The 17,745-nt window shown below is 48.7% G+C and overlaps 1 protein-coding gene across 1 annotated transcript; it reads left to right on the forward strand.

The window, feature by feature from the left end:
• Positions 1 to 960: 960 nt before the first annotated feature.
• Actl6b (actin like 6B) lies at positions 961 to 16,081 on the forward strand. The gene is made up of 14 exons (XM_027416239.2): positions 961 to 985; positions 1,390 to 1,466; positions 1,823 to 1,988; positions 2,303 to 2,403; positions 9,668 to 9,765; positions 10,991 to 11,085; positions 11,153 to 11,259; positions 12,431 to 12,520; positions 12,687 to 12,748; positions 13,186 to 13,300; positions 13,447 to 13,527; positions 13,629 to 13,724; positions 13,931 to 14,017; positions 16,001 to 16,081. Exons 1-14 carry the CDS (start codon positions 961 to 963, stop codon positions 16,079 to 16,081), a joined length of 1,281 nt encoding a protein of 426 aa, XP_027272040.1.
• The last annotated feature ends 1,664 nt before the right edge of the window (positions 16,082 to 17,745 follow it).

A 17,745-nucleotide genomic window follows, 5' to 3' on the forward strand; every position in this document is an offset into this window, starting at 1 on the left:
TCTCCAAAGCGAGTGCCAGGATAGGCTCCAAAGCTACACATAGAAACCCTGTCTCGAAAAAAAAGGAAAGAAAGAAAGAGAAGAAAAATGAAAGAGAAGGAGTTGGAGACATGGTTCAGTTGGCAGAGTTCATGTCTAATAAGAGTGAAGCCCTGGGCTCCCTCTCCTGAGCGTCACAAACTGGGTGTTGGCATAGACTTTGTAATCCTAGCACTCTGGAAGTGGAGGTGGGGAGACCACAAGCTCTAAGACACTCACCCTCAGATACATAGTGAGTTTGAGCCTACCCCTTGCTACACAAGACCCTGCCCCAGATAAAAGAAAATAAACCAGTTGTTATGGTACCTGAGGCAGAGACAGGTGGTTCTCCGTGAGTTTGAGGCCAGCCTGGCCTACAAAATAAATGAATAAGCCCAAAGACAAAGGCGGAAAGTCGGGGATAGATGGAGAGACGGAGAGACATACTTCTCTGGTCCCTCTCCCTATCCTCCCATTTCTCTGCATTTAGACTGGCTCGGGAGTCTGGGGGTGGACTGTTCTGCGACCTCTCCTTCAATTGCATTTTTTAAAAATTAAAAAATAAAGAACACTAAGGAAACGGGGTGGGGGGGCACGAAATCAGGGGATCCCATCCCATCCGTCACCCTGTGGAGTTCGAATCTGCTTCTCTTCCCTACTGTCTGTGTCTTGAGCCCGCCTCTAGGGTTCTTGCAGTGGAACCCTACTCCCTCCCAACCTCGGCATAAAGAAGCCGCTGCCCCTTTAAAGCGGCGGCCCCCAGCCGGGTTATTGTCTCTCTTTGTAACCAATCGGCCGCGCCGTTGGGGGCGGGGAATGCAGCCTCCTGATTGGTCGCCGCTGCGCCCCGCCCCGCCCGGGATCCCGGGAGCTGTCCGGCCACCTCGGTGCTGATCCCGCCGCCGCCCACGGGCCGCGAGCCAGCCGCGTAGAGAGGGCACTATGAGCGGGGGCGTCTACGGCGGAGGTGAGCCGGCCTGGGGCACCGGGCTCTCGGCCTGGTCTGCAGCCCTGCATCCCGAACCCGCGCGTCCCGAGCCCTGAGCATCCCTGGGCCTGTCACCTCCGTGCTGCATCAGGTCCAGCCTGAGGTTTGGGTCTCCCACGACTTCTGCTTTCCACCCCTCCTGGGGTTCCCAAGCGTGCACTGCCTCCCAGCCCCTGGAACGTCCTTCCCCTGCCAGGCCACTAGGCAAGAGGGAACTATGGTGGCTTTGACCCTCCACTTCCAGGGCGCCCTGAAGTCCAGGTGGATCTCCCACCTGCTCCATGCTGAAGTTCAAACTGTGGCTGTACCCCCAGACTCCTCTCCAAGCTATTTAGGGGGACAGTTTGGGAGAGGTCTCCTCACACACCTGTCTCCTTGTACAGATGAGGTGGGGGCGCTCGTCTTTGACATTGGCTCCTTCTCAGTTCGAGCTGGGTACGCTGGGGAGGACTGCCCCAAGGTGAGCCTTCCAGTCCCTCCCCAATTCCCTGGGGCTGGGATACCCTCTGCCAGGTGGGTCGGCCTATGAACAGGCTTGCACAGTTCAATGCAAGTAGCTCACCTGAGTGCAGACAGGGGAGGAAGCCCAGGGGTGGCCGAGGGTCTTGAGTGCAGTTGGACAAGGGATCCAGCTGGGCATGGTGGCACATTCCTTTAATCCCAGCCCTCTGGAGGCAGAGACATTCGGTTTTCTGTAAGTTCGAGACCAGCCTGGTCTACAAAGAGTGCTGGGCCAGCTGGGGACTTCATAGTGAGATCCTATCTCCAAAACAGGAGGGAGTAACCCGACTCCCCATTCCTGTTCCTCATTACCAGGCTGACTTCCCCACCACTGTGGGGCTGCTGGCCGCAGAAGAGGGGGGTGGGCTGGAGCTGGAGGGGGAGAAAGAGAAGAAAGGGAAGATTTTCCACATCGACACCAATGCCCTGCACGTGCCTCGGGATGGAGCGGAAGTCATGTCGCCCCTCAAGAACGGCATGAGTAAGGGGCCCCCATACACCACTTTCTGAAACAGACTCGGAGCTCCCCCCTCCCACGTGTGGACACAGATCTCCACATCCACAGAGTCTGATTTGATGCTGCCCAAGCCCCAAGAACCTCCTCACTGCTCCCTACAGGGATCTCAGACCAGAACCCCCTAGAATTCTGGAACTTAAGGGAGGGGGTACTTGTCAGCTGATGTTGGATTCAGCTCCTCCAGACTCGGCCTCCCTCCCTCCCTTACTTCCTGTCTCTGACCCTTGCCTTCCTTCCCACCGTCCTATCTGCCTCTCAACGCTGGCCCTATGTCCCAGTTGAGGACTGGGAGTGCTTCAGAGCCATCCTGGATCATACCTACAGCAAACATGTCAAGTCCGAGCCAAATCTGCACCCAGTACTCATGTCGGAGGCTCCGGTGAGTGCCTCATCCAGACCCGCATCGGCCCGGGGTCCCTGGTGACACATCCTTTCCACCATCACCTCTAACTTGGAGATACCACTCTCAGTCACTCCGCCTTCTTTTCCAGAATCTTCCTTCTCACCCTGTCGTCTTCAACCACGTACATGTCTTACTCCCTGGCTTACTCTCCATCTCTGCCTTCTCTCTTCTAGCTCCATCCACTCCATTGCCTATTGTTGTTCACATATACTTAACTTTTTGGTCAGTGTTATATAAACAAACCCTACTAATGTAGCTCACTTGGTAGAGTGCTTGCCTGGAATGTACGAGGCTTCGGGTTCAGCCCCCACTACTGAAGGAAGAAAGGTTAAGCCTGTAATCCCAGCACTCGAGGTAGAGGCAGGAGGACCAGCAATTCAAGGTCATCTTCAACTACATAATGAGTTTCAGGACAGCCAGGACTACAAAGAGAGACTCAGTTTCAAAAACAAAAACAAAATACCTATCTCCTCATATATCTTTTTTGTTGTTGAGAATTTCATACATGCCTATAATGTTTTTTATTAAATATACCACGTCTCTCTCATCAGTTCTCCCCTAATTTCTCCTACCTTCTGTCTCCCAAATTCATGTCCTTTAAAAAACAAACAAGCAAGCAAAACAGACTAGGTCCACTTAGTGACAGACTGGGTTCACTTAGTGCTGCCCACTTAGTACCATCTCTGTGTACACAGGTGTGAGACTATCTATGGGAGCATGAGTCTCTCTCAGAAGCCTTAGCCCTAGCTGGGTGGTGGTATCACACGCCTTTAATCCCAGCACTTAGGAGGCAGAGGCAGGGGAAGCTCTGTGAGTTCAAGGCCAACCTGGTCTACAGAGCAAGTGTCAGGACAGCTAGAGCTGGTACACAGAGAAACCTGTGTCAATTTAAAAAAAAAAAAATCTGAGTTTATACTCTTTTATATCTTACAGGCTAGTAAGAGCTGATTCGGGCATGGTTATTTTTTCATTCTCATGCAACTTTTGTCTTCCCCAGATCTAAGAATTGTTTCTATTTTACTTAATTTTTCTATTTATCAATGTAATCCTAAGTTACCCATCAGATATCTATGTATTTTCTCAAGACACTAATTCCATGATATATTCTATTAATTTAGTGTTACTGAAAAAATCCCTCTCGGAGGCCACTGACACATTCCACTTTGGCTTAAATTTGGGAAATAGCTGTTATACTAACATCTTTCTTCAGCATTACCTAGCAGAATCTCCTTGTTTTTCTTCTAAGAAAAGTGGGTGCATCTATGACTTGACTCCTTTTCCTGATTCACACCTTTGTTTTCATGGAGCAGATCCTTCAGCAACCACTTAGCTCACAGGAAGTATTTCCTTTGAGACTGCATTGATAGTTTGGCCAGGTATCAAACTCCAAGTTGGAAGACATTTTTCCTCAGTTCTTGAAAGCCTTGCCTTCTGCTTTCCATGAATGTCTACCATTGATATTGAGAAGTCTAGAATCATCATACTGCATTTTTCCCCCCCAAAGCAGAATTTTTCACTCCATTCTAAGTGTTATAAAACTTCACCATGACATTTAATGACTTTGCATATTTCATTAATTGTCATGGAAAGCACTGGGCAGGGCAGTGGTGGTACACACCTTTAAACCCAGCACTTGGGATGCAAAAGCAGGTGGATCTCTGTTAGTTCAAGGCCAGCCTGGTCTACAGAATGAGTTCCAGGACAGCCAGGGTAACCCAGAGAAACCCTGTCTTGAAGAAACAAAACAAAAAACAAACAAAAAAATTGTTCTGGAAACCTCTGCCTTTCAGTTAAGTGAAAAAAAAATTTATATCATTGTCTTACCTATGAGTGTAACTGTGTTTTTTGTTTATGTTTGTGAGTATATGTTTGAGTGCCATATTGGACATCACAGGACAACTTGCAGGACTTGGTTCTCCTCTTTCACCATGTAGGATCTGGGAATCAAATTAGGTCATTAGGTTTGGTGGCAAGCATCCATTGACCCATTGAGTAAAAAAAAAATAAATTATGTTTTTACTATTTGTTTCTCTCCATTTCCTTTGCTTCCACTTTTGGGAAATCCCATTGCTTATAATTTACAACCCCTAAATTGGTCCCCTAATTTTCTTGTAATTTCCCTTCTGTTTTTTGTTTTGTTTTGTTTTGTTTTGTTTGAGACAGGGTTTCTCTGTGAAATATCCCTGGATTTCCTGGAACTCACTCTGTAGACCATGCTGGCCTTGAACTCACAGAGATCTGCCTGCCTTTGCCTCTCGAGTGCTGGGCTTAAAGGCATGTGTCACCACGACCAGGCCCTTCTGTTTTTTTGGTTTTTCTTTTTTCAAATTTTTTCTCCATTTTTTAATTTGAATTAGAAACAAGATTGTTTTACATGTAAATCCCAGTTCCCTCTCCCTCCCCTCCTCCCATGCCCCCCCCCAACTAAGGGTATAGATAGGGACCTATCCCATACCCTTTCTGCTCCCCAGGGAGGGTCAGGCCTTCCATGGGGGGGGGCTTCAGAGTCTGTCATATCCTTTGGGATAGGGCCTAGGCACACCCCCATGTGTCTAGGCCCAGGGAGTATCCCTCCATGTGGGATGGGCTCCCAAAGTCCATTCCTATGCTAGGGATAAACACTGATTACTAATGGAGGCCCCATAGATTCCCGAGGTCTCCTCACTGACACCCACATTGGTCCTCCTGTTTTTATCATTGCCTTTTCTTCTAATTTCCAAGACTTTGTCTTGTCCAACCATTTTCCTGAGTTTATCATATCTGCTCTTGTATCCTTAATCTCTACAAGCTTTATTACTCTCCACGAATGTTCAATTCCCTTCTCTTTAAATGACTGAAGCCTGAAAACATTTGAAGGCTATTTTTATTTTCCTAGGGGGATGCTGGTGATTGAAATTAGAGCCTCAAGAATTCTGAGACACATCCCTATGACTGTTCTTTTTTGGAGTATCTTGCTCTTGTTTCATGGGTCCGATATAATGTTCCTTTACTAAAGATATCACTAATTTGCTAGGAATCTTCCTTCTTCCACACTGTTTTTCCTGCCATATTTTGGCATCCATTTTATTTTAGAGACTTTAGAGAGAGAGAGAGAATCCCTGTGTAAGGAGCATGGGGCTTGCTGTATTCTTGGCTATGAGACTATTTGAGGAGAGAATTTTGAGGAGAATCTCTGCTTTTGCATCTTTGTAAATGTTTTAATTAAATTGAAATTTTTTAGATTTTTAAAAATCATTTTGTGTATATGAGTATTTTGCTTGTATGTATGTATGTATGTATATATGTGTAACCATGTGTGTGCCTGGTGCCCTTGGAGGTCAGAAGAAGGTGTCAGATCCCCTAGGACTGGAGTTACCAATGATTGTGAGCTGTCATGGGAGTGTCAGGAATCGAATCCAGGTCCTCTGCCAGAGCTACAAGTACTGCTGAGCTAACTCTCCAGTCCTAAATTGCATTTTAATTAAATTAACTAATTTATTATTATTATTATTATTATTATTAATGAGATTTTTTTGAGACAGGGTTTTACTGTGTAACAGCCTTTGCTACCCTGGAACTAGCTCTGTAGACCAGGTTGACCTTGAATTTACAGAGATCCACCTGCCTCTACCTCCTAAGTACTGAGACTAAAGGTGTGTGCTACCACTGCCCAGCTAATTCATTATTTTGATTTTAAAAACATTTGTTTTATTTTGTAAGATTATTTGTTATTTTTTAAACTTATTTATTTATTTTTATTACATATACAGTGTTCTGTCTGCATGTTTGCCTATACGTCAGAAGAGGGCACCAGATCTCATGATAGATGGTTGTGAGCCACCATGTGGTTGCTGGGAATTGAACTCAGGATCTCTGGAAGAGCAGTCAGTGCTTTTAACCTCTGAGCCATCTCTCCAGCCCTATTTGTTATTTTTAATTATGTGTATGCAAATGTGTCTGGTTTTGGGTATGCTCACATGTGTACAAGTTCCCTTGGAGGCCAGAAAAAGTCAAATCCTCTGGAACTGAAGTTGTAGCTGGCTGTGAGCTGTCCCACATGGGTGCTGGGGACCAAACAGGGGTCCTCTGCAAGAACAGCAGATACTCTTAACAGCTGAGCCATCTCTGCAACCTCTAATGTTTAAATGTGGTATCACATATTTCTATCCCAGAGATTTGTCTGATTGCTTGTTTCTTGGAGCCCAGTGAAGACATGGGGCGGTGGGGGGGGGGCAGTCCTCAAAATGCATGGTGATCTCAGTATAATGTTTTCACTTCCATCTGTGTCAAGGGTCAGGGACCCTCAGATTGACTCACTCTGAAGAACCCACTTGGGGAGCTTGAGTGGACCACAGCCCAAATGTTAAGTAGTTTATTGTGCGATCTGGAACTCATTACAGAACCTGGTTTAGGCTCAAAGTCACTGTCCTCCTGCCTCAGTTTCCTCAGGGCTGGGATAACGGCTATGCATCACTTGGCTGCTTCCATCCCTATACAGATATCTGCTCAGGGCGTTTCATAAAAACGGAATCACACAACATGACTCTTAGTGTCTGTATACTCTTTTTGGGGCGTGAGGATTGACGCTATGAGGCTGGCACGATAAGCCTTCTGCCACCACGGAGCTGCCTGCTGTCTTGCACCTGCATCTGTTTCTTAGCATATTTTATGTTATTGCATCGTAATACTTGTCATCACTTCATTTTTTGTTGTGGGTGAGTAATATTCCCCTTCAAAGACATACCACAGTTTACGTACCCAGCCATCCACCAGCTGTTGTGAAAGGTGTTGTGACTGACACTTGTGTGCCAAGATTTCCTTTAGTACTTATTTTCACTTTTAAAAAAGATTATTCGTCTTATTTTATGTGCATTTAGCATACATGTACGTGTGTGCACATGGGTGTGCCTGTTGCTTTTGGATGCTAGAAGAGAGCATAGGATCCCTAAAGATCGTTGTGAACCCCTATATTTGTGCTCGGAACCAAACCTGGATCTTTGACAAGAGCAGCAAGTGTTCTTAGCCACTGAGCCTTCTCTCCAGTCCTTTGTTTTTTATTTCTTTTGGGTACATAGCCAGAACTGGAGTCACTGGGTCCTGTAGAACTTCTCTATTATATATTTTGAGGGACCAACAACTACATTCTGCAGTGGCTGAACCCTTTTATGGCCCTACCAGGGATGAGAGTGTCCCAATTTCTCATCAGCATGTTGCTTTCTAGTTTTTTTTTTTTAATTTAATTTTTTTTATTTTTTTATTATGTATACAACATTCTGCTGCTGGGAATTGAACTCAGGACCTTGGGAAGAACAGGCAGTGCTCTTAACCGCTGAGCCATCTCTCCAGCCCCTGCTTTCTAGTTTTTATATAGGGGACATTGATTTGCTGATCGTGTATGTATGTTGGCACCTGCATGCTGTGGCACACATGTGGAGGTCAGAGAACAGCGTGCAGGAGTTGGTCCTCTCTGTCCATGATGTGGATCCTGGGCATCCAACCCAAGCATCAGGCTTGGCAGCAAGCACTTTTACAAGCTGAGCCATCTCACCAGCCCCGCCTTTCTGGTTTTTAATTACCAACATTGTCTATGTAGGTGTGAAGTAGGACCTTGTTATGCTTTTGATTTGCATTTCTCCAGTGACTAATGATGCCAGATTTGCATGTCCCTAGTGGCACATCTCTCTATGTGCATGCTGGCTTTTGTAGGTTTCTGTCTTTTTAAAATGTCCCTGTTTTTGCTGGAATCTTGAGAGATGAAAAATTAGGTATTTGTATTCAGTCTCCCGCTGTTACCCAGAAATCATCATCTTGGTGTCTCACACAATTAGGATGGGAGCAGAAACTTGAAAGAGGCTGGGGTGTAGAGTGTATACAAGGAAGAGCACCAAGCCAGGCATGGAAGGATGGAGACTCCAGATCCAGCCCTGCTAAGAGCTGCTGTATGGGACCAAGGCTGTAGCTCAGTTGGTAGAGCACTGGGCTAGCATGCAGAAAGCTGTGGCTTCCACTCCTGACACCACATAAACTGCATGGCCACAATTCCAGTACTCAGGAGATGAGGCAGGAGGATCAAAAGTTCAATAACATCCTTAACTACTATCAAGTTCAAGGCCACCCTGGGCTACAGGGGTTCTTGTCTGAAAAACAAAACAAAATGAAACAAAAACAAAAGGGACGTGGCTCAGTGGGGGAAGCATTTTCCCCAGAAGCCTGAGTACCTGTCTTCAATCCATAGTACCTGTGAGCTCAGTAACAGACACTGTAACCCCAGCTCTGCGGAGGTGAGATGAGATTCCCTGGGGTTTGCTGGCTAGCAAGCCTAGCAAAATTGGTGAACTTCAAGTTCAGTGAGAAACCTTGCCTCAAAACCTAGGGTGGAGAGTGGTTGAGGAGGATCTTATTCAATTTCTGGCCTCTTTATGCATATGCATGGAGAGAGATGGACAGACAGACAGATACACACACTCGAGCTCAGACGTACACACACACACACACACACACACACACACACACACACACACACGAACACACACACTAAATAAACAAATAAATAAATGGGAAAATGGCATTCTTAACCAGGCATGGTGATGTATAACTGTTACACCAATACTTGGAAGACCCTAGTAGGGAGATCAACAATTTGAGGCAAATTTGGGCTACACAGCTAGATCTTGTGTCAAAATAAACTGAAGACTAAAACAAAATAGGGCTGAGGATACAGATCAATGTTAGAGTACTTGTTTTGCATGCGCCAGACCACCAGTTTTAACACCAGAATAACAAAATAAAATCAAATAAAGCTCCTTATAGTTCTTATATCATAAAGGTGTATGTGGGCCAAGCGCCCTGACCTGTTTCCTAGTCTAAGTTATGTGTATATATGTATGTGCACGCATGCGTGTATGTATGTTTGCATATGTGTATGTGTTTGTATGTGAATGTGTGTATGGGAGTGTTTGCATCCGTATGCATATTTGTGTCTGTAAATTCATGTGTCTATTTACATACATGTATGTAAGATGTGTGTATGAATGTCTATATATGTGTGCATATTTGTGTCTGTGAATTCATGCATCTATTTACATACATACATGTAAAATGTGTGTATAGGAATATCTATATATGTGTGCTCATTCCTATGAGTGCATGTGTTGCTGTTTATGCCTGCACATGTGGAGGTACACACACCACATATACACACTCACACACACTCTGGCTGTGCCTCCATCTGGTCCCCTCCCCTCCTGTGCTTTCTTCACAGTGGAACACACGGGCCAAGCGGGAGAAGTTGACAGAGCTGATGTTTGAGCAGTACAACATTCCTGCCTTCTTCTTATGCAAGACAGCCGTGCTCACAGCGTATCCTCTGGCTGGGCAGCTCTGCTGGGTGGAGGGCCAGGGTGGGGTGTGTGAGGTGTGCTGAGCTGGGTGGTGCTGGGCTGGTTCCCTGGAGATCACTATCTTGTGAGAAGACATGTCTTTGAATTCACTAGTGCAGAAAGCCCCATAGGCTGAAGGCTTGAGACTGGGGGAGGGGAGCAGGTCAGTGGCCCTTCCCTTACCCCTTAGATCAACCTCAGCAGGAGGGGTGGGGGAGCAACAGGTGCTGACTGGGCATGGAGGTGGTTCCTTTCCAAATGGCCAATTTTGGCCATTGTCTTTTTTTTTCAGAAAAAGTGGTACACTGAACTCTGCTAAGTATGGGGTGACAGGGACCCCAATTCAAGGAGTCCACAGGACACAGGACCACATGCATCTGGAGACCCAGCACTCAAAGGACTTAAAGAGATGAAGTGAAAATTGAAGGCCTTGACTACCAAAACCAAGAACAAGGGGCTGGGGATGAGGACCAGTTGGCCTAGCATGTCTGACGCTCTGGTCCCCAGCTCCACATAAACTGGATTAGGAAATACAGACCTGTAATTCTAGCACTAGGGAGACCAAGGCTTTAGTTTAAGGCCAGCCTGAACTACATAATGAGTTCCAAGCTAGCCTGGACTACATAGTGAGACGTGTGTGTGTGTGTGTGTGTGTGTGTGTGTGTGTGTGTGTGTGTGTGTGTGTGTGTGGGGGGCTGGAGCAATGGCTCAGCAGTTAAGAGTACTTGCTGCTCCTGTAGAGGACCTGGGTTTGATTTCCAGCACCCACATGGGACAGCTCAGCAATTAAAGCAATTGCCACAAATATGAGAACCAGAGTTTGGGTCCTCAGAAACCCACATATATGCCTGGTGGGTATGATGAACTACTTGTAAATACAGCCTCCCAAAGTGGCAGCCAGCAAGAGTAGCTCTGGATTTAATTGAGAGCACTTTCCAGAACGAATAAGGTGGAAGAGTGATCAAGGATGACTCTTGACATGAACCTTGGGCCTCTGCATATACACATGTACATGCAGGCACACATACATACTTACACTCGAACATGTACATATGCAAAAAAGAAAATAAAGGTAAGTCAAAGGTTGTATCTGCAGACTAGGTTTGGCTTTACACTGAGAGAACAGAGAGGGACCAAGGCCTGACCCAGGTCCTGCCTCTCTCACTGTCTGCTACTGTTTCCTTGACTGACCCATCTCATGATAGCTTTGCAAATGGACGCTCCACAGGCCTGGTACTGGACAGTGGGGCCACCCATACTACAGCCATCCCAGTCCACGATGGCTATGTCCTACAGCAAGGTAGGACCATGTCAGGGCTTCCGGGTGGCATGGGGAAGCCTGGTTCTGACACTGCCTCTTCTTTCAGGCATTGTCAAGTCACCCCTGGCAGGGGACTTCATCTCCATGCAGTGCCGGGAACTCTTCCAGGAGATGGCTATTGACATCATCCCTCCTTACATGATTGCAGCCAAGGTAGGACCTCTGCTGCATCCAGAGATGCCATCGATAGTCCTGCTCATCAGTCCCCTGACCCGTGAGATAGTGGAGCAAATCCCCCAGAAGATCATGGACCCAGTTCCTCATTTTGCAGAGATTGAGACAGGCCTCTGGTCACCTGAGGGCAAATAGGTGAGGGCCGGCGGGATGCCATCTAGGGTGTGACATATCCGGATTCTCAAACCAGATGTGGTGAAGCACATCTGTAATCCTAGCACTTGAGACGTGGAGGCAGGAGGGTCAGGAGTTTAAGGTCAACCTTGGAAGCATAGTGAACTGGCGAGTCACTCTCTCTCAAAAAGCAAACAAAGAACAACAAGCCAAAAAAAAAAAAAAAAAACCAAAAAACAATCAACAACAACAAAAAAAACAGGGGCAAGGGATGTGGCTCAGTTAACAAGGTCTTGACCTGCAGTCTTGACTTGGATCCCCAGCTGCATCGACCTTGGCTGTATGAAGGCCAGGCTGGATGAAACGAATCCCATCTCAACAACAACATCAAAAAAACCTGAAACTGGGCAGTGGTGGCACACAACTCTGGAGGCAGAGGCAGGTAGATCTCTGTGAGTTCGAGGCCAGCCTGGTCTATAGCATTCCAGGACAGCGAAGGCTACACAGAGAAAACCTGTCTTGAAAAACCAAAGAAATAAAATAAAGCACCTGAACAAAAAATCCCAGATTTGAGTCATTCCTCTGCCAGGGAAGAGCCACGAGACCCAGAGCATCACACAAAAGCTTTCCAGATGAGGAAAAAGGACCCATTAATCAGTGTTTTGAGGTGGGATCTCACATAGCCTAGGGTGGCCTCAAACTCACAATGTAACTGAGGATGATTTTGCATTCTCAATCCTCCTGCCTCTACGTCCTGCGTGCTGGGGCTGGGATGAAACCCAGGGCTTCTTGCTCTACCCACTGAACACCATCCCTAGCCCCTGATTGAGTCCTTTCGGATCATATTTGCAGTGTGTGTTTCACATATGGGGCATCCTGTGGCTCTCTTCACTTCCCCCTTAGGTGAGAAGGTACTCAGCTCCTTGGAGACCCAGCTGGTCAGCTGCAGAGCTGGCCAGTGCTAGGGAAGCAGATGTGCCAATGGGCTGGGCATGTGCCAGCTGGGAAAGGACACTTATAGACTGTGTCCTCACAGGAACCTGTACGCGAGGGAGCCCCCCCAAACTGGAAGAAGAAGGAGAAGTTACCCCAAGTCTCCAAGTCCTGGCATAACTACATGTGTAATGTGAGGCTGTAGCTGAAAAGAGCTCCCCTCCCCTCCCCTCCTCTCCCCTCCCCTCCCCATCCCCACCAGCCCCTGGCCTCCTGCTATATAACTAGAAAAGTGTGGGCTGGAGTTGGGGGGAGGGGGCTGGAGATGGAGACAGAGGGCACCCTTCCCTGCTCCTCAGGAGGTGATCCAAGACTTCCAGGCCTCCGTGCTGCAGGTGTCTGACTCCCCCTATGATGAACAGTGAGTAGGGCTGAACCCTGCAGGGTGGGAAAGAGGGTATAGTGGATGATGAGCACACCACAGTTCCTGTAATGTTAGCATTCAGAAAGGCTGAGGCAGGAGGATGGAGAGTTCCCAGGTTAGCCCAGCCTACATAGCAGGACACTGTTCAAAGTGTGGGGGAGGGGCACCAGGACTATAGCTCAGCTTGTGCACAAAGCTCTGGGTTGCATCCTCAGCCCCACATCTATGGCTCGGGAGTCAGAGACAGGAGGATAAGGAGTTCAAGGACAGCCTCTGCTAATTATTGAGTTGGAGGCATGCTTGGGCTACATGAGACACCATTTCAAAAACCAAAGGTGGGGGGACAGAACTGGGGATCATGAGAACCTTTAGAGCACCCACCTGGCAGTCCTTCACGAGCATGCCACACAGAGTCTTGCTGCTTTCCTGGGCAGGGTGGCTGCACAAATGCCCACTGTGCACTATGAAATGCCCAATGGCTACAACACAGACTATGGCGCTGAGAGACTTCGAATCCCTGAGGGCCTGTTTGATCCCTCCAATGTCAAGGTTTGGCTGGGTGCCGGGTACTGGTTGGGGTGGGACTGGCTGGAGTCTTAGATCCAGAAGTGTGGTGGTGGAGTCTGGGAAGGATGATAGGAGTCTGGGGGAGAGGGAGGCAGAGTCCCCAAAGTCTACATCATCTCTGTCCACAGGGGCTGTCCGGGAACACCATGCTGGGAGTGGGTCACGTGGTTACCACCAGCATCGGCATGTGTGACATTGACATTCGCCCGGTGAGGGAGGCCAGAACCTAAGGCTGGGCAAAGGGGTCTAAGGTTAACATGGAGGAAGGGAAGGGTTTTACTCTGCAGGCTCACCCTTCTCCTGCTCCCAGGGTCTCTATGGCAGTGTCATTGTCACTGGCGGGAACACTCTGCTTCAGGGCTTCACAGACAGGCTTAACCGGGAGCTTTCCCAGAAGACCCCACCGGTAAGAGCCCACCCGACCCTACTGCAGTCACAGCACCTGGATTCCAATCCTGGCTTAGTTCTTTCAACCCCAAACCCCTCTTGACTCCTCTACATGGAAATGCTCTGAGCTCCTGCTGCTCTGGCTCCCTCCTGCTTAGCAAGCCTTGTCCCTTGCCTTCCTAGAACCTAGATGTCCATGTCCCCCAACCCCTTTTTCTCCCCCAGAGCATGCGGCTAAAACTCATTGCCAGCAACAGCACCATGGAACGAAAATTCAGCCCCTGGATTGGGGGCTCCATCTTGGCCTCACTGGTGAGAGCAAAAGGTCATGCCCCTGAGTATTCAGAGAGATGGTTGCCCATTTTTAGTCAACAACATGTACCTAGTCACACCTGTAATCCCAGCACTAGAGAGGCCTAGACAAGAGGTTTCAAGTTCAAGGCTAGCCTGGCTTACATAGAACCACCCTGTTGCCAGAGAACAAACTGAGCTGTTGATCCTCAGGTGCCTTCCATCTCATTTTTTGAGACAGATACTCTCACTGTTCTAGAAATCACTGATTCAGATAGGCTGGCTCTCCGGTAAACTCATATCCCACCACTGGGATTACAGCACAGAACTTTTACATGGGTTCCGGAGACTGACCTCAGGTCCTCGTGCTTCTGGAGCCAGCCTGAGACATAACCCCAGCCCTGAAATGGGAAAAATTTTTCAGTGAGTGCTCCCTGAAGAATTGGGGTGTCCTCAGGGTACAAACAGGAAGCAGAGGAACAGAAAGCAGAGAGATTGGTGAGGCAGCCATAGAGGGGACATCCTGGAATTTGGGATGGGAGAGTGGTGTAATGATTACGGGTGTCATGAGTCTTCCCGTGGTATGACAAAGGGCCGATGTAGAGTGGGCTGTGTGGCCTGTGAGCCCCAAGGATGGGCCTGTCTCTGCCTCCTTGGTGCTGGGGTTGAAACTGCATGCCATCGTGCCCAGTTTTGTTTTGTTTGTTTGTTTGTTTGTTTTTTCCAAGACAATGTTTCTCCTTAGCTTTGGAGTCCGTCCTGGAACCTGCTCTGTAGACAAGGCTCACAGAGATCTGCCTGCCTCTGTCTCCCAAGTGCTAGGATTAAAGCACACCCAGTTTTTGTTTTTGTTTTGTTTTGTTTTTAATGTGGGTTTTGGGGGTAGAATTCATGTTCTCAGCTACATAGAGTTCAAGGTCAGCCTGTTGAAAGAAGGGGGGTTGGGGGAGGGAACAGAAAAGGAAAGGGAAAGGAAAAAGAAAGGAAGAGGGAGGGAGGGCAGAGGAGAGGAGAAGAGAGGAGGCAGGGGAGGGGAGACCACAGGAGAACAGGTCAGGGAAAAAGCCTGCTGGAATACAGTAAGTTCAGCTACGGGAATCGCAAGTTTAAGGTATTCAGGAGGTAGTAGTCAAGAAATAGTTGGGAGTGGCAGGAGTGAATGAGGTCACCCAGGAAGGCTGCTCTATGAGCTGGAGACACCAGCCTTCAGGTGGAAGCCGAGCACACAGTGTGAAATGCCGGGAACCAGACTCCTGAAGAGCATCAGGGGTGGGTGACAGGGAGGAGGCCAGGTGGTGCTGGAATGATGAGGAGCTGGCTGTGGTACAGAGATGTAATCCCAGCTACTCTGGGCAGGAAGATCAGTGGTCAAGGTCAGCCTGGGTAGCTCAGTGAGACCCTCTGTCAAAATAAAAGGCAAATAAATACAAGACCTGAGAAGACGGCCCAAGGGGTAAAGCACTTGCTGCAGAAGCTTGAGGACCTGGGTTGGGACTCTAGAATCCACATAAAACTGAGTGTGAGAGCATTTGTCTATAAGCTTAGTGCTCTTATAACAAAATGGGAGAAGATAGGAATGGCTCCTGAAGCTGCTGGGCCAGCTAGCCTCCAGAGTGGCAAAGCAGAGACACTGCCTCACAGTGGAAAGGAAGAATTGACCCAAGGTTGCCCTGTCCTCCACGTGAAACATAGGCACACATACATATGAACAAAAAAGTTTTAATTCCCCAGTGAGGGGCTGGGGTGTGACTCAGTGGTAGAGCACCTGGTTAGAATCCCCCAGTGAGGGGCTGGGGTGTGGTTCAGTGGCACAGCACCTGCCTAGAATCCTCCAGTAAGGGTTTGGGGGCGTGATTCAGTGGTAGAGGACCTAAAATCTCCCAGTAAGGAGGAGGGATACAGGCGAGAAATGCACGGAGGTAAGGAGAAAGAATGGGTGTGGTGGTGTAGGGGTGTGGGGTGATGCCAGGGCTATCTTGACAGCTTGTTACCCCTTTCTCCCAGGGCACATTCCAGCAGATGTGGATCTCCAAGCAGGAATACGAGGAGGGAGGGAAGCAGTGCGTGGAGCGGAAGTGCCCCTGAGGTTGACCACTCCTCCTTCATCAAATACCCACCCACCCCCTCCACAGCGTTGTGGGGAAACGGATGCCAGAGGGCATTCTTTACCAGCCAGGTCTCCAAAAGCGCTGACCCCTCCAGTCCCCATTGCCCTCTCTTCTCTTACCTGCATCTTCTTAGACTGTGATGTTTCTGAGTTGAAATAAGTTAAAAAAAAAAAAAGTTTTAAGAACATAAAGAATCTGACCTCCTTGGGGACAGGGGGTGGGGCGCCCGGGTCTGGTGAGAGGCCGGAGAGAGTCACATCTATATTCATACTACGGTGGGGCACGGAATTCTTAGGTTTCAGTGGGATCAGGGCCCTGGAAGTAACAAGAGAGGACTGCCAGCAGGGTTGTTGCAAGGTGGGCTGCCCCAGAAGAGGATGAGGGGCGGGCTATCTTGGGGGCGTGTTCTAGTGGGCGTGACCTAAGCGCAGCCTCGAGTCTCCTGGGGAGCGTGGTCCAAGAAACCCAGGAACCTGTTGCTAAAGCGAGCTTGGCTGCTGTGTCTTCCTACTCAGGATTCGGATTTGGCAGGCACGAGGCAGGGGCTGGGGTACTGGTGAGCCCCTACCGCTCAGATCTTTCTGGACCTGGTTAGGGCCTGCAGTTTCCCAGGGGAGACCCGTACGGGAGTGAGGGGGAGGTGGACCCTGATCTCTCCCATTCAGAGCTGCAGGCCCCAGGCGCCGCTTGGATTTGAAACTGGAGGTTAAACTGCGGTTCTGGCTCTTTATCAAATTCTTAGAGAGTCGTAGACCCTAAAAGAGAAACACCTAATTAAGTCATTTTGTGACCCAAGAGGGCCGTGGCTCGGTCAGGACTTTTATAGAGATTCCTGACCCCAGGACCCACTCGTGAGTTCCTTTTGACTCCTGTACCTCATTTATAGCCGTCCCTCTCCAGCAACCAATGTATGCCAGATTCCAAGATAGACAACTTTATAGTCAGATTAAACCACCAAGTCACCCCACTAGGATGCCGCTAGTTTGGGATCTGCCTGAGGCGGGGCCTGAAGATCAGCTAACGGGTTTTTAGAGGAACCTAAAAACCAGATGCAAGCTTGGGGCGGGAAGAAGCAGGTCCTTTCACAGTGAAGCGTCCAAGGGGGCTGGGGGTGTTCCCCAAGGACACCGAGAGAGAGTGGAATCGGGAAAAGGAGGACCTATTTGCATCTCCCCTTCCCCCTCACTTTAAGCCTCCCTCCCCCAACCTGTGACCGGAACTAAGGTGGTCAAAGTCTGCCCTGAGGTTTAAAAAAAAATTGATTGTTTTGCAGTCAGCCGGCAGCAGTGGGTTTGTGGGAGGATTGGTAGGAGAAGACACAGCCCCTTGTCATCTAGTGTGAGCTGGACAGGAGTGGGGGTGGGGAGTGTCTGGAAGGGTGGACCGAGGCCAGTCTGTGCTCCCACCCTATGGGTAGGCGGTGAGGAACGGCCTAGGTTCAGGCTGCCTGACAGAGCTGATAAGGGGCCCTCTGGGGCTCCCACAAACGGTTTATTATTGGGGGGACTACTTGCAGGGTTCAGGAGGGGGCACAAGCATGGAGCAACTTTGGGGTCTACTGAAGAAAAGGGTAAGACCATGGGGGGAGGTGTTTACACACTTTAGGTCTTCCTCAGGCCCCTCCCTAATGCATAAGGCGGC

The sequence above is a fragment of the Cricetulus griseus genome, chromosome 4 (genome assembly GCF_003668045.3).
Source record: "Cricetulus griseus strain 17A/GY chromosome 4, alternate assembly CriGri-PICRH-1.0, whole genome shotgun sequence".
Taxonomy (NCBI): domain Eukaryota; kingdom Metazoa; phylum Chordata; class Mammalia; order Rodentia; family Cricetidae; genus Cricetulus; species Cricetulus griseus.

Excerpts from the sequence above, each read along its gene's own strand:
- Actl6b (XM_027416239.2), top strand. The coding sequence starts at position 961 with ATGAGCGGGGGCGTCTACGGCGGAG. Across the intron at positions 1,989-2,302 it reads GCCCCTCAAGAACGGCATGA|TTGAGGACTGGGAGTGCTTC; the intron begins GTAAGGGGCCCC and ends CCTATGTCCCAG. Across the intron at positions 13,301-13,446 it reads TTGATCCCTCCAATGTCAAG|GGGCTGTCCGGGAACACCAT; the intron begins GTTTGGCTGGGT and ends CTCTGTCCACAG.